Below are 17036 nucleotides of genomic sequence, written 5' to 3'. Positions count from 1 at the left end.
TTGTGTGTGTGTGTGTGTGTCTGTGTGTCTATGGGTGTACGGGGCGGGCGCGGCACAGAGCAGCATGCCGCTCAGGGGCAGGGATGTGGTCGGTCAGAGGGAGGTGCCAGAGATACTTGAGTGTGGTGAATTTTAATTTCAATGCCCATATAGACATTTTTATGCCCCTCCTCTCTCCTCCTAACCCCACCCACCCCCCCGCTGTGCGTGTGTGAGACTGCCAAGGTGAGGTTGTGTCCTCTTGTTAAGAGCGATTAATGGCACTCGTTATGTACATAATGAAATATCCCTGCTGATGCATAGGGTGGCGTTCGGCTCTCTCTCTCTCTCTCCCCCACACTCCTATCTCTGCCCCATGGCTGTGTGTGTGTGTGTGTGTGTGTGTGTGTGTGTGTGTGTGTGTGTGTGTGTGTGTGTGTGTGTGTGTGTGTGTGTGTGTGTGTGCGTGTGTGTGTGTGTGTGTGTGTGTGTGTGTGTGTGTGTGTGTGTGTGCAACACTGAGGACGATCTGTTACAGCCTCCAGGCAACTTGGGTATGTTTGATATGGTGTTAGACACCCTCCCTTGTAAGCCATCACTCCAAATGAAAAACGAACAGGAATTAAGGTCCTGTCAGCTCACAGTTGAGTTTGTTCCTCTTTTCCCTTTGGATGCACAAAGCACAGCGTGCTCTGTGCGTGACATGTGTTCTGAGAGACGGAGATGTGTGCCTCATTTTGACTGCAGAAATACATTTAGATCTAATCTCCTCGCGCGGGCGTGTGTGTGTTCTTTTATAGCCAAAGAATGTTCTTTCTCACATCAGCTTTTATGTGACCTTGTTGTGAATTTGCTCATCTGTGGCTTGTGTGTATGTCTTTCTGGGGCGAGACACTGCTGGGTTGCTGTAGGCTTTTTATTTTGACCTCGTGTGTGTGTGTGTGTGTGTGTGTGTGTGTGTGTTGTGTTGTGTGTGTGTGTGTGTGTGTGTGTGTGTGTGTGTGGGGTGTGTGTGTGCACGTACGCTATTCAGTGCCTGAGTCAAGCTGTGCAAGCTCTTTTAATCCCACGCCCCGGTGCACGTAGGCTTGATTAGTGGCAGCAGTTATCTGTGCAGAAGACAGCCCGCCCTCCTTTAGCGTTTGGTCAGGTCTGGGGCACGGGGTGGGGGTGCGCAGGGGGGCTGGGTGTCAAGTCATGAGAAAGGTGAACAAGGAAGGAGAAAGGGAGCAGGTGGGTGGGTGTGGGGTTGTGGAGGCCTGATTAGTATTCTAAAGGAACCCTACTGCCGGTAGAGCAAATTGATTACTGCACTTTACCTGTATCAGCCTCCACAGCTAAGGATGACAAGGTACGGGCGCATGATGTGTCTCAGCGTTCGCCTCACGAACACGGCAGAATTCATGTTTGGCTTAGCCGAGAGTTTAGTTTAGTTTTTTCTTTCTTAATTCCTGTTAGCTGTGTTAGCTCTGTTTACTGCTGGACACTTCCCCCCTCATTCTCCTTCATTACTGAAAATATAATAGGGCTGCTGGTTGTAGTTCGCTCCTGGCCTCGTCTCCCTCCATCTCATTTAATGGTCAATGACTGACTGAGGGTGAGACAGATTCATTTCCCACAAGGTACGGCCCAACGGTTGTGACTTCAGCAGTGATGAGACAAACCATAGTACAATTAGTTCAAATGGAAGCAACCGCAGGCCAATTTAGAAGAAATGTTAAAGCCATGTTTCTGTAGGTGTATAACTTTGTTCAACAGACAAACAGGTATTTAATGTAAAGTGAATGCAAAACGAGACAGCTTCCATTATGATATTGTTTTCATAAGAGAGCGGTTTTCTGTATGAATTATATCTAACTAACAGCAAATAGCCTTGTATCTAATAAAAGGAGGATTTGATAATGAAAACTTACAAGACCAGACACAAATCAATATCCCTGTGTCTGCAAACAATACATTAGAGGTTGCTTTGTTTTGTGGTTTATTTCCCACAAAAAACCCATTACACTGTATCTGCCCATAACAGCTAAGCTAGGTTCAAGATTTTTTATCTTCATGATTTTTTCTTTCAGAAGCTATCGGAAATATCCTAAACATCTCTGCTGTACAGTTTAAATAACATCAGTGATGTCTCAGTTCAACTATAATCATTCATCTGTGTCCTAAATATGTTCCCTTTTTACGGACAGGAAGTTTGTATTCAACTCTTGCCCTTGGTCTGGCTTCAACCATGAATCCATATGTAATCCATTGAAGGCATATTTTCATCCACTGAAGAGTGAACAACTACATAACAGTAGCTGCACTAAAAGCTGCACTAAAACTGCATGAGCTAGGTGTGCTAACCACAATGTTGTAGTGTTAAGTTGTTACTCCACTGCAATACAGACTATGAAATAAATATGCCTGCCTGGTGAACAACCCCCTCAAAGCACGAGCTCTACTGTGTAGACTGTGAAGCCAAATAGACAAGGCAGGGGCTTACATTCTGATATAACTCAACAGGTTAGGGTCGGGAGGATGCTTTACTTGATCCCAAACAGGCTGCCTGTTAAAGTAATATGATTCATTTAGAGCTGTACAGAGGGATCTCTTAACCCCCCAACTGTCAGTTCAGTGTTGATTCACAACAATGTGTTGACAAATTGCCCAGGTCTTTAATGAGTTCCCGACAAGGGCAGTTGTGGACAACAAACCGTAGCCTCCACACATCTTCCCTTCACCTTTAGTGTAATAATGACCCTGCTGTAGCAAGTCTGTACAGTCTGTACTATGGGCCCTGTAGATGTATTAGCCAAAAACGGCTTGTGAGGAACTGAGGATGCAGATTACAGGTGAGGTAGACTGGTAGAGAGGACAGTGGGAATGAGTGGATTTTGTTGTAGAATCTAGCCTCCATGTGATACAGGTTTACCTGTGATTGAAGTTGAGATCACGGTGATCTTGGCTTACACCAATAAATCATATATGGCATGTCTTAGCCATGCAGTTCGTAATAGAGAATGATTATGTAAAGCTTTTCTTTATACTGATTCTATATACAATTTAGAATTACAATGTTGGCATTTAGAAGACACAACAATGTCAACTAAGCATGAACCTAAGTCAGTCAACAACAGGGTAATTAAGCGGTTGAGCTAAGAAAAGTGCTACAAAGTAACTGGAATAGCAGTGATGACATTCAACAAACCATAGCATCTGTCTAAATAACATTCTGTTTAAGTAACAGAATGTTTGCCATATGTGGACAAGCAAACAACATAAATCTATCTACGGTAATACTGTAATTTACATTTGATATCTATCTTACTGTTTCCCCATGACATTTCTGAAGCCTGGGGCACTGACACTCTCCTAAATTGACAGGACACAATGGATTGCAACTTGTGTCATGTTATAGCTCAGTTAATGGACTCTTATGCGCACACCGCTTGTACACATTGCATGTCGATAAAAAATATATATATTTTAACAGCACATATTATTGACACATGCAGCACAATGAAAATAAGTCTACAGTAGTTGTATTATCACAGGCCCATGATAAATTGTATGTTTATGGCTATCTCACAATTTGAATGGCCCAAAAAAAAGAAAATCATAATAGTCTGAGCTCTTCCGTTGTCACGTCTACAAATGTGAATGCCTACATTATAAATTGTAATTTAATCCTATTAACCCAGATTATAAATGTTCAAGCAAATATACAAATGAGTAATTATCTATCAGTGTTGTCTTACTATGCAATGCGTGTATGAGGTAAGGCTAGTTTCTATTAGCCATCTGATCCATTCTGTGGGATTATATTCCATGACGGTTGCAATCAGCTTTTACCAAAAAAAATAGTTTGTGTGAGGCCTCATTCACACGTATCAAACACCGATTTGGTGGTTTTTCTGTTTTTTTAGCCATCAGCCCACCACAATGCTTTTCCCAATGGGAGTCACATGGTTTGACCAAACATTTTTGTTTGATGGGGGAGGGCAGAACACCACCAGCAATCAGCAATCAAACACAAATGTTTGGTCAAACCACGTGACTCCCATTGTAAAAGCATTATGGTGTGGCATCATGTGAATGAGGCCTTATTAGCTGTATTTGTATGATTCTATGATCTATATTTAGTCTGAACATTTCCAAACAGTTCATACTCATCAAAGGTAATCAATTCCATTTCTGTCGATTCAAATTCTGAGAATAACCGAAATAGAGGTTGGGGATCAGAGCCAGGTGAATGTGGGCTATATAGTTTATTTATGGACAGCAGATTTGCATTTACATCGCAGAAGAGTTGGTACTATGAATATGTATTGTCTTTGCTAAATATATGAATAATTTCATTGAAATGTCCTGTTCATTGGCATAATACTCGTGGCCTGTCAGCTTGATTGGCTTTTTTCCAAAAGGTTAACGCTTAATCATTTTAGACTTTGGTAGCGTGCCTAATTGATTAAAAAGAATAATTTAATTGTAGTATGCTTACTTATGCTAGAGAAGAAAACAGTGAAGAAATGTCTTTGGATGAATGTAATGAAATGACTCGTCACCATGTATTGTTCCTAGCAATGCCATTCTCAGCCTCTCTGAGAGAGGTTTATGATGATTTAAAACAAACATGAAAATTAGGTCGATGGGAGCATTATGAAAGGCAAAATGACTGCACACATCAGGTCACAGGCCTTCCTGCGCCAAACCGCCTATTGCTCACAGTCACAATCAGGTAAATTCATTTTTAACCCGATAAAGACAGACCTTGCTGACTCATGGCGATGGCCGCATAGAATTGATGCCAGGGATATTATGGAAATGATTCATTAAAGGCCAAGGTTTTTAGCTGAGCCCATCCAGTGTTTAGGGCAGCCTGACACTGGGACATTTGATCTCAATAGCACAATGGGCCATTTCCCTCAAACACTGCCACCACAACCTGCTTCAAAGGCCCAGTGCTTTTGGCATGCTGGCCATGGGGCAATCTGCTGTGCTGCCGTGTTTACAAATGGAAAATGTGTGCTTCTGTGGGGGGAAATGGGTAGCATTTTGCATAGACGATATAAGTGCAAGATTACCTCAGAGCCCAATAGAAACAAATCGTGTATGGATTGATAGTGGCCACGGCTCATTAAGAAGGAATGTGTGTGTTTTAATCAATGTACTAATTCCAGGCCACTCAGGAAATAGCCCTTGGGTGGGTCTTCCAAATGGCACACAAATATTTACCATGGACACAAACATTTTTTGTGCGCATGTCTGTGCCACCCTGGGCAAGGTAAGGGAAAGACAGCCTTGCCCAGGTGCTTGGCTGTCAGGCTGTAAGGACTAGCAATGGCAATATCATCCAGGGTCACTTAGGTTTTTGACTCCCCCCGCCTGTCAGCTGGGCTCTGAATCGTTTAGATGACTCATCATCTATGTGTATGAATTCCCTCTCTCTTCTCTCTAACACCCTCATTTTCTCACTCAACCCCGGGAACTCTTTGTACCGATGACTACATAAGTTAGCCTAAATTCCTCTCACCACCATTTTTGTCCAAGGCTCAAGCCTGATTTATACGTAGTTGCCAGTGTTGCACTCTGAAAATAGCAGATCTGCAAGCTCACAGCGTGTCGCAATGCTTGTGATTGTGAGCTTGTAGGTCTGTTATTTCCTATGCATAACCCGAAGCGCAACCAAGTATATGTCAGGCATCATGCCAGCGAGCTGCGGGAATCTGGTCATGTTTTGCCTGATACTGAAATGTTAGCACTCTGTCATCATGTGATGTTTCCTTACGTTCACGTGTTGAGTGAAGAATCCCCCTCCCCCTCCCAGGATGTTTTGGGCTACTTAATACAAGAGGTGTGACTTTTCAGACTTAATGTATCGCATGTCATTTATGTCGGGTAGGTCCACGGTTTGTGTGTGCACATGTGGGCGTGTATGGACTATGCATGACTTGTTTGGTCAATGTATCCTTAGAAGTGGGTCAGAGTGCCCTAGTTCCCATTCTATCTCTCTCTCTCTCTCTCTCTCTCGCTCTCGCTCTCGCTCTCTCTCTCTCTCTCTCTCTCTCTCTCTCTCTCACTTTCTCTGTGTGCATCTACTGTATATTTCAGAATTATTTTGCCCTGATTGACTTGTCCATTAAAATAAATTATTGTTCCATGCCCTGCTGTTTGGTAGCATGTTGTTCTCTTGTTTACCTCTCTCAAGGTGAAGGAGGAGGGGGCTTTGTAGTTTGACTTTCCTGTTGTGCACAAACATGCACAACAGAGTGCTTTTGAACAACTGCATTTGGTCAGGTAGCTTATGTTTGGTCTTATTTAATCATGTCAGGACCATATCGAATTTACAAATAGCGGTCACGCTGCATGTGTAAGTGAGCTACCCTGTTGAGTATGTGCAGCAGGGCTGGGCTGCAGATTACATGATATAATAGTGTTTAGGCATCGCCTCTCCTTTTTAAATTCCTTTAACCTTGACTCCCCCTTTAATGCAGGGAGAACACATCTGCCAGGCTGGTGTCAGACATTAGTAATACACACCACTCGGGCAGCATTGTCACTTTTTATTAACGCCCAGAGCTTCGCATGGACACCAGCTGTTGCATCAAGTGAAAAGCCTTGGCGGCATGGATGACCTTGACTTTAACTGCGGCTCCTGTGGCTCTTCTTCGCCTTTTTAATTCTTTTGTTTGGTCTCATACATTTTAAATGGCTTAAATGGATTACCATTCCTGACAATGAAGGTCATTTAGGAACTCTCATTTTAAAAAGGGGGCTGGGGTGGGGTTGCGGGGTTCTGCGCGCATGTGTGTGCCGGTTGCGGTGGGGTTGCGGGTTAATCTAGAAGCCAATGGGAAATGAAGGTCAGACTTCTGAGATCTAATCCGTGACATATGCATTGTGCCATTTTTTTTGTTGGTAATGCCACACAGGAAATGGTTGCGAGCATGGTGACCTTCTTCTTCCAGGTGTCTCCTAACGCGAGAGACGCAGAGAAATGGATAGAGAAAAGAACAGCCGGGGATCAGGGATCTCTCACCCCCATCACTTGCCCTCCCTCTCGCATGTGGCCCGCTGTAGTAAAAATCACTTTAGAATGTGCCTGCTCTGTCATTGGCTGACATTGTCAAAGATAATGGATAATCACCACGGTAACCGTAGAGCAGCTCATTGGCGCTCCGGTGTCCCGTGGTGGAGGAGGGAGGGGTCAGGCTTTTGGGGTGCCACCACCAATGAGATGACATGTTAACAGATGTGTAAGGTCATTTTCAATGTATACACCAGGGGAGATAATGTAATAGTAATACACACATCACACGTCCTGAAAGGGGAAAGGAGGGGCTGTATGCTTTAGGGGCTCTATAGAGGACAGCTCCTATATTAAGGTCATTTGTTTGTTCACAGAGCACTTTCGGTATGGAGAGCATATTTCTCTTGCCCTTGCTATTGCAGGGCTTTTTTGACATCAGCTCTGTCATTAGACGTGTCTTTCAAGAGCTTGAAGGTCTCCACTGCCTTTGTAAAGGCTGACTCATACTTTATGCGATATAGTGGATATGGTAGCTTTGTTTTGTATAGGCTGCATTATTATGGAGTGTTGTGCTGGCCACGTGCAGGCCGGGCTGTTCTGTGGTCTTTGTTTTGAAGTTTTGTCAGGGAAACAAGGTTAGTTTTAATTCCGAAAGTTCATTGCCAGTAGTAAAGAGATTAACAGGATTTCAAATGCTGAAACCATGTCTGTCTCTTCCTCATTGGAATTACATTTCTTTGATTCATCAAATCAAGGTGTTTTTAATTTGTGTCTGAAGTAGCCTAAGTACCGTAGTAAACGTGTGTGTGTGTGTGTGTGTGTGTGTGTGTGTGTGTGTGTGTGTGTGTGTGTGTGTGTGTGTGTGTGTGTGTGTGTGTGTGTGTGTGTGTGTGTGTGTGTGTGTGTGTGTGTGTGAGAGAGAGACACGTGTGTCTATGCTGATAAACATTCCATTTTAATTGTGTTAAGCTCACTGGCGGGAAAATAGCTCTAATCCTGCCATCTAAGATTAGCAGGACAGCAGACGTCAGATGGCCCAGTGTGACCAGGTTGGCTTTTGTTGTCAGATTTAGGTCAACAGCTTATGCCTGGCCTTGAACTGTAATTGATGCTGATGGGCCAATCTAAATGAAGTAATTATTCATTTATGTTGACCAAACACATTCAAAACGTATAGAAATGAAGGGTCTCAAACAACCTGTTGAGCTGCAGTTTGAAATGGCCAACCGTGTTCTTTTCTTGTCTGTTATTGGACGCTGATCAAATCTAATCCAGTCTATAATCCATGCTCATTTTCAAGGTGGCATTAATAGTGCCAGTGCCACCTCATTGCCCTTTTAGCTGTGCCAACCTGTGGGCAAAGTCCACAGGTTAGAGGATGGATTTCAGATGGATTATTATGGGCCTGCTTCCCTTGTTGTGTTTGATTTTGTTGCCTCACCTTGTGAAATATTTAGGCTAGAGGAGGCATGGCCATCATGGCCTTTTGTCATAATCAAGGACTGCTGTCCTGTGGTGTGACCTGCTATGTTAGTCCACTCAGCGGACACCAGAGGTGAGGACAGCGTCAGGGAAGGACATGGGCAGCAGCTGAGGCGAAGTGGAAACTCTGTATTAATTAACCTTTATGGGATACAGCCGGGACTGTCGGAGGTGTCCTGTATCCACGGAGACCACGCTGACAGGGTTCAGAGCAGAGGTCTCCCAGGGCACCGTCAGTGACACTGTCATGGCTACTGGCACAGCACTCACCCCAGTGTCAGTGGCTCTGCCCTCCTGACAGTGGCATGGTGTGACAGGTGCACCTGATTCTTATCCCCCCACCCAACACATGCACGCACGCACACAGACACACACACACACACACACACACACACACACACACCACACACACACACACACACACTCACTTTTGCTTTTGATCGTCTGGCCAAGACTGCCTGTCTGTTAGCTTGATCCATGCTGTGATCTGGGGTTTCCTTTGTACTGCGGCTGGAGACGAGACTCCATATCGCGAGTCGATTCAGTTCATGTTTTGTGACCGTCTTCGAATTTCAAAGCCATGCAGGCTCAGATCACAGAGGACTGGTGGTGAGGGATTTAACCGGGCAGGTGTTGATAACACTAGTATCCTGGAAAGATACCGCGACCACAACTCTCTTTCACTTGGACTACTCTCTGAAGTGTGTGTATGCATGTTTGTGTGTGAGTTCAGACACAATAGTTGTATGCTAGCATGTAAGTTGGTAGGTAGAAGCTGCTGTGTGCAGAGCCATAGTTGTGTCATGGTGAGATGCTGCTTAAATGCGTAAGGAGTGGGTGGGGGGGGGGGATAATCCACTGAAATGACAGGCGGTATAAAAAATTATTCACAGCACTCACAGACCCTTCACTTTTGAAAGACACGTATACACATCCCACTGAGGGGGCTTACAGCTCAAGACCTGAATGTTTCGAAGGCAGTGGGCTTGCATCTTCAATTTGGTTCCAATCAAGCCTAATCTGCATTTGTAGTCTTGGGGCAGATGCGAGGGAGAGCAGGGAGGGAGACGGAGAGCGATGTGCATTCACTCTGAAATGTTGCTAAGTAACGGAGGCGGCAGACAAGGTGTTGAGATGAATGTGATGTAGTGTCTTGCAAATCCCTGCTTCTAAATTTCTCCCTCTCTTTCTCTCTCATCTCCACATAGGTCCCCCGTGTGAGGGCAGGAAAGCAGATAGAAGCCACCGAGAGCACCTCTGGGGCCTGGAGACAGACACCTCTGGGGCCTGGAGACAGACGGGTCCCCCGTGTGAGGGCAGGAAAGCAGATAGAATCCACCAAGAGAGTCACCTCTGGGGCCTGGAGACAGACATTCCAGACCATTCCAGACCACCACGGAATGCGTCAACATCTCTGTGGTGAACTTCTGCTGACTCCCTGCTTCCTACTCACTCAGCCGGGAGCCAGCCTGTAAGCACACCAGAATGCCAGGGAGGGTCGCCACCCGTCCCGGAATGGCTCTATCCATGTCCACCGTTGCACTGTTTTGCTGAGTGTCGTCCCCCCCCCCCCACCCTCATCTTGGTGGTTTGGAAATTCGTGCCACTGTCAATCAAATGACCTTGAGGACATTTGTTTCCCAGTAGCAGCGCTGAACCATACGAGGGGATCCTAGTATTGAACATGACTCATGGGGAGGAGCCTGGCCCTGAGACACACAAGGATTCAGCTGTTCTAACTTATCTGGAAGGTTTACTGATGCATCCAGTGGTGGCCGGGCCCGGGGCCACGGCAAGCAGGAGATCTGAGGCTGCCCACAGCAATCAGGAGCAGGCCGACAAGGGCGGCCACCCTTTCCAGCTGCCAAACCATGGCCCTGCTGCCCCCAAGGCTGGCAGCGCCAACGGGCCCTCGCTAGGTGCCTCGCAGCACCTGAAGAAGGCCCGCCTTCTACGCCTGGGCACCTGGAGTGAGCCGGGGAGCCAAAGACTAAGCTCGCCCGCAGCGGAGCTAAACGGTCAAGGGGGGAGCATGCAGAACGGAGCCCTGGAGGCGTCTCCTCACGGTGGGGAGAGCACCCTATTGGCCTCTCTGCTTCAGTCCTTCAGCTCAAGGCTGCAAAGTGTGGCTCTGTCACAGCAGCCCAACAAGCCTCCCAGCGAGCGCTCTCCTCCATCTAAGACTCCGCCTGCGGACAAAGAGCCACTTCCCGTGTATGGGACGGCATCCAGCCGTCTGAAGGGTCTAATGAGGAAAAACAAACTGCAGAACCACAGCAACACGCCTTACAGCCGCCGGGGTCAGTGTCAGGACAGACCCCCAGAATCTCCGCGCTCCACACATAGCGCCACGCCTCCCTCTGCTCCCGCTGCCACTGACTCTGTGTCCTGTGCAGACCGCCTGAAGGCAGTGGCCAATATGGTGAAGATCCGCTCCAGCCCGGCGCCCTCCCCTAAGCCCAGTGTGGCCTGTAGTCAGTTGGCCCTGCTGCTGTCCAGCGAGGCCCACCTGCAGCAGTACTCCCGGGAGCATGCGCTCAAAGCCCAGCTCTCGGGTCGCTCTGCCAGTGAACGACTCGCTGCCATGGCAACCCAGCAGCAGGGCCAAGACCAAAGGCCACCCAGTGTGGAAGAATCTCTGCCCAGAGCCCCGGGCACGCTGAGCCCCTTAAACACCCAGAATGGGACAACGTCTACAGCCACGGTCACGACAACACTCCCCCGTATGACCCTCCCCAGCCCACGGAGCCCTTCCCTGCTGCGGAGCCACAGTCAGAGCTCTCCCACCCCTCCGCCGCCTCACACCCCGAGTCACACTCAGAGCCAGCCGCCGAGAGAAAAGCGAGGCTTTGATTCGCGTCCTACACGCCCGCCCCAGACCTGCAGTAGTCTACTGCTGCTGCTCCTCAACAACCACAACAACCAGAAGCAACTGACAAAGAACGGGCACCTGGAGGACAACTGCAGCATCCTGCCGCCCAGCCGAGCTTCTTCGGTCACTTCGGACAGCGAATGCTCCACCCAGGAGAGGAGCCTGGCAAAGGACAGTAGCGATGCAGAGAGCTCATATTCAAGCTGCTCTCCCATTGACCTCTCCATGAGGAACCGAAACAAGACCCAAGACACTAGGCCCAAAACCTCTTCTTCCACTACTCTCTGCTCCTCCTCCTCTTCGGCCTCTTCCTTCTCCTCCCCCTCAACAATGTTTTCTCCCCCAACTGCTTTCTCACCGCCCTCTGTTCACTCCGCTGCCTTTTCCTCCTCTCCTCTGCTGCTGCCTCCTCTGCTCCTGCTACTTTTTCCTCCTCTTCGTCCACCGCCTTCACCTCCTCACTGGATAAATTGACAGAGTCAATGATAAACAAGTGGAAACCGGAGCCTTGTGGGCCAAAGGTCTCCAAGGGCAAAGAGATTGAAACGAGCCCAGATCTTAAATCCACCCTAAGGTCACTCTCATGCAGCTCCTCCTGGAGCGCAGAAATAATGAGAAGGTAAACACAAGTGTCACTAATCCAGATTTGCCACTTGACGTAACCATGGCCAGTATGTCTCAGGGCCATCCAAAAGGAGCAGCACCCTGGGAGGAGGCCAGGACAAAGAGCCCCATGGACCAGCCTGGAGCCGCAGCCCAGCCCCTATGCTCACGTAGTCGAGATACCAGCAGTGCACTGTCCCCCTTCTCCTACCCATCCCCCCACGTCCAGTCCAGCCCATTGGACCTGTGTAAGTCGAAAGCCTTCCCTGCCGAGAAGGCTTCGGAGCCTGCATTTAGTGCCAGTAAACTGTTACAGAACCTGGCCCAGTGTGGCACAACATCGCCCTCTCCACCGGCCCCATCCGGCAAAGGGCTGAGCCATGAGGTGGATGCGGGTAGGCCCATGGCGCTATTAGAGAGGCTCAGTGCCCCCATCCACAGGAATGTGGCCACTCCACTCTCTGATGGGCCCTCCGGTAGCAGCACGCCGTTCAGCCGGAGGGAGCCTTCGCCCCCGTCCTCCCAGATCGAGAACCTTCTGGAGAGGCGCACGGTGCTCCAGCTCCTGCTGGGGACGGGCCCGTCTGCTGCCGCGGGCGGCCGCAAAGACAGGCTCACTGGGAGCGGCAGGAGGAGCGTGGAGGCAGCAGGTGGCTGCTTTGAAAAGACACCTGGCACCTCTGTCATCACCTGTGACAGCTCCAATGGGCCCTCGGTGGCCGTGAAGGTCAAAACGGAACTTGTGGAAGAGATGGGGCCGTCCTCGGCCCCGTCTGAGGAAATGGGCGGCAGAAAGAGGCAGGGTGGCTACGAGAGGTATAGTCCCGTGTGCGAACCCCAGCAGGACTTCAAAGCGGAGCAGCCACGGCCTGCCGAGGTCATAGCGAAATATGGCCTTCTGAGCCAACTCCTAAAACAGCAGACTGCTACCTACTATACCAGTGCAGCTGTGCAGGCCGACTCACAGCCCAGGGAGATTAAGGAGGAACAGAGGGAATACCAGGGGCCCAGCCCCAAAAAGAGACGCCTTTGTTCCGATCAAGTTGACAGCCTGAACAGTGGAAGCACTGCCAGGGCATTGGACAGTGGAGAGAATAACAGCCTGACCTCAGCTATTCGGGACGAGCCTGGCCAGCAGAGGAGTCCCAAGGAGGAGGCCCCAGCCAGGAGCCCCCCAGGTGAATCTCTGAGCAGAGAGAGCCGGGGCTTCAACGTGCTCAAACAGCTGCTGTTGTCTGATAACTGCTTGAAGGAGCTTTCCCAGCAGCCTCGGGGTGCACGCAGCCCTTCTCTACTGCAGGCCAATGGAAAGGCCAATGGTAGCGTTATTGGGCAACCAGTTCACAATCCCAGCTTCCTCCAAAATATGCCCTGGCACCCCCACGGTTCCCTCAGCTCAGGGCTTCCTGGAAATCTCAGACCCCTGCCGACCCCCCCGACAGTTGAAGCCACCCTTCACTCCCCGTGGGGCCGCCATCCAGCAGCAGCAGCAGCGGCACAGTGGCCAACTTCGCAAAAACGGGATCCGCCAACTCTAGTCAAACAAGAGCCACAGAGCCCGGTGCGATGGACTGGGCAGGAGGAAGGGGAGGACGGCTGTGACTCTGACCCGGACTCTCCGCGGCTGACCCGATCAAACCCCATATTATACTACATGCTGCAGAGGGGCAGCGCTCAGCTGAGGAAGGAGGTGAGGGACCAGGCGGAGGGGAGTCAGCCTGTGGTCCGAGTGAAGGAGGAGCCCATCAGTGATGTGCATGCTTATGAACACAGCCTGAGCTCCGCCCCACACTCACCTTCTCACAATGACAAGCACAGCCACCAGAGCCAGAGGCTGAGCCAATCATCTGAATAGACGTTTGTCAACTAAAGAAAAAAAAAGTGAAATGGGGGAAATTATTATACAGTGATTCTTTTGTAACTGACTTGCCAAATTGGTTTTGCAGTTTGATGAGAAGAAATAATAAGAATGCAAAAAGAAAAAAGGACAATTTTGAACCGGAGGAATTATGCTAATTCAAGTTCAAAAACATGGTTTCATTATTTTCTCAATTTTAAATGTTGTGGTTATTGAATGAAACAAAATAGGTGTTATCTCAGCAGAATGTGTAATTGATTTCACCAAATTTGAAAAATTGTCAAATTTTACTTGGACCATTGCTATAACCATGCAGTATGTATTTCAAATTATGAATCAGAAAGACCTACTTTAAAAGTTAGTCTGGTTTTACTCCCATAATTAGTGTCTGAATTATACACATATCAGTATGCTGTGTCCTCTTTGTTGCCTGCCATAAAACATTTAGGAAAAACATTTCAAGCATTTCAAGCAACATTTATTATTGATGAATCCAAAAAATTGAGCTCTCAGTTCAGTGAACATTTATTTATTCCCCCATCAGAACCTTTTCCTGACAGACAGAGACCTATCAATTTTATATCAGATTCTAAATAAAGACATTCTCAAACAAGCACAGCAGTCTATTACAAAAACATGCAAGGTAGAGACATTCAAAGAAGGACCTTGAAAATAATATTCACAATGCAATAGTTTCAGATGGGGTCCTTCTGTGATGAATGCTTTATGTAGCATTTCCTCAAGAATCTTGGTAAGGTAGAACTACAAGTGAGTTGACTATTTGTCAACTGGGGATTGGTCACAATTCATTGTATTTTCCTTTGATCGGAAACAAATTAGACTGACAATGGACAGTGCAAACTCAAGGTAAAGTCTTATCCGATTTTCCGTGCTAGTTTTGAGTAGTTACTACGGGTCAAAAGGCTGTATGTGGCGCATGCGGTTTAGCAAAGTGTAAGCAAGCATCAATTGTTTTGGACAGGTTTCTAGAGCAACAGTTAGACTGCTGGATCTGTTATCTTTGCATCCTCACTAAACCACCACATTTTCTCCCCGTACGAGCCTAGATATTGAGTTTTTAATAAATACCTCTGCTCCTACATGAAAGTGTAGCTTGTGGAGTTTGCACTGTTGATTTTCAGTCATTGTTGTCCTTTGAAGCATAAGTTAATGGCATGTAATGAAAAATGTCAGTATTGTTATCCGTTGAGACAGTTTGTAAACTTTTTTCTTTTTTTTTAATATAATTTCTTGACTCTTGTGCTTTATGGACACCTGTTATTTTTGTGAGTTTCTTTACACAAAAAAAGTCAAAAGAATTGCATGAAAATAAAGACAAAACTATACAGGTACATTTTCTTCAGTGCATCTGGATGTGTGTACCTGCCCCCAATAATCACCCAGACATGTTGCCGTCTTGAGGGATATCTGGTATCTAGCTCCTTATTTTGATTGTACTGTATTTTTTTCAGTATCAGTTTTAGTTCCGCACATTGCGTTATCCATTTAGTCTTGTGATCTTTTTAATACATATACCTATGAAGTATGTTTCTTCTATTATTAATACATTTTCACAATGGTTAAATATATTTGTGTAAATAGTACTTTCATTATGAAAGATGACTATTTTGTATTGTTGAAGAAAAAGATATTACCCTAGTTTTTAATGCCCTGATATGTAAATATTATAATGCGTAATAGTGTACATAAAAGGCAGATGATGTTATGCCCATCTTTTCTTTTCTTTTTTTTTTTTCTTTTGGTTTGTTCTTTGCATGTGTCTCTATGTGGTAAATGATAATCTATCCTGCGCTGTGTTGTGTAATAATGTCTGACTCTCCTCACTGCTGCCTGTTGCATGCAGACGCATGGGAACTACCTGTGTATCCCTAATGGTGATGGGGGAAATGTCAAGTCTTAAAATAGGTCTTTTTATTATCACAGAGAGAGGTTCATTTAGAACATGAACAGTCCCTAAATAACTACAGACTGTTGAGCAAGTTGATAAAAATGTGTGAAAATAACCGTGCATCGAATATTTTTGTGATTTTATTTTTCTTCTGGTTAACAAGCTCGGTGAAAAGAGCTCTGGGCTATAGAGGAGGATTGACGTACAATCATAGACCTGCATTGTGCATCTGAGAAATAACATTTGTAGCAACAAATGGAAAAAACAAAAAAGATGTTTCATTTTCCATGTGAAGACCTAAAATATTATTTCTTTTTTTTATGTTTTCATTTTTGGTGTTCATTTGCACTGATATCTCAAAAAATAAAGTACTAAAATGCATGACCTAGTATGAATGTGTTTCCTTTTTTTCAAGGCTTTTCCATTTCTAAATCTAAATTGTTGTTCTTCTTCACTTTTCACTTCTCTTCAACAACTGGCATTTATATTAATGTTAATGATTGCTCGTAGTTCGTGTGATTTTGGAGATTTCAGATCGTGTCTAAATAAAACCCGATTCAAAAGCTCCTTTGAGAAACCAAAGACCATGGCCATTATAGTTGAGTCAGAGGATGTCCTGTATTTTCCCCAAAACTTTTGCTTCTGAGTTGGCTGCTGTTCATTATAATGTGAAGTGAAGTCTTAACAAAGGCAGGAAAGGCATTGAGGGGAGGGAGGACACCTGGAGGTCAACAGATGTGCCCTGAATCCATGCCCAAGGGTGTTCCTTAGAAAATGGAACATGCAACTTTTATTTAAACCCCAATATAGATAGCATTCAGCTTAATTCATATAATGTGTCCCTTGATGGAAATATGATTTTAAGCTGAAAAACATGACTCGTCTATTTTGGTCAAGGGACACAGTCGCGCAACAATGAATAAATGAGCCCTTATGCAGCCATTTGATCACCTGAACTGCTGTGTTCTCTCTCCATGATTATCCAATCTATAATTATCTGCTTGGATAGAGTAAAACAGCCTGTGGTAAGAGACTATGCAAAGGTGAAGAGGAGTTCACGCCAAACTTTCCTTGCCCTGGGTTTGGATATGAAGTCCAGCGGGTGAACAGTTGGCTTTTTGTCTGCAGTGCACTTTTGAAATCCAGCAGTTCCTCAGTCCAGGCTTCCTTTTTATTTAATCCTCCCCATGACTGACTGCGCTCTCTTTAAACTCCCTGTAACCTTTCCCCTCAGCGAACTTCTCCATTTCAAGATTCTTATCAAGGCTGAACCGCCAATAACCCCTTGATTTCCTCCAACTGCTAAAGCAGCGGCAAACAT

The 17036-nt window shown here is 46.4% G+C and overlaps 1 protein-coding gene across 1 annotated transcript in view; it reads left to right on the top strand.

Moving 5' to 3' along the window:
• Window positions 1-16103, top strand: part of nrip1b (nuclear receptor interacting protein 1b) — a 43379-nt gene extending 27276 nt beyond the window's left edge. The window contains 3 exon segments of the mRNA XM_080780849.1: window positions 9682-11735; window positions 11738-11906; window positions 11909-16103. Of these exon segments, the coding sequence (XP_080636975.1) occupies window positions 10158-11735; window positions 11738-11906; window positions 11909-13803 (3642 nt within the window). The 5' untranslated portion in view covers window positions 9682-10157 and the 3' untranslated portion in view covers window positions 13804-16103.
• Window positions 16104-17036: the final 933 nt, after the last annotated feature.

Source organism: Protomyctophum bolini, assembly GCF_963924005.1.
Source record: "Protomyctophum bolini genome assembly, chromosome: 13".
NCBI classification, from domain to species: Eukaryota; Metazoa; Chordata; class Actinopteri; order Myctophiformes; family Myctophidae; genus Protomyctophum; species Protomyctophum bolini.
The sequence above is the reverse complement of the archived record's forward strand: the minus strand, read 5'-3'. Positions and strand labels throughout refer to the sequence as shown.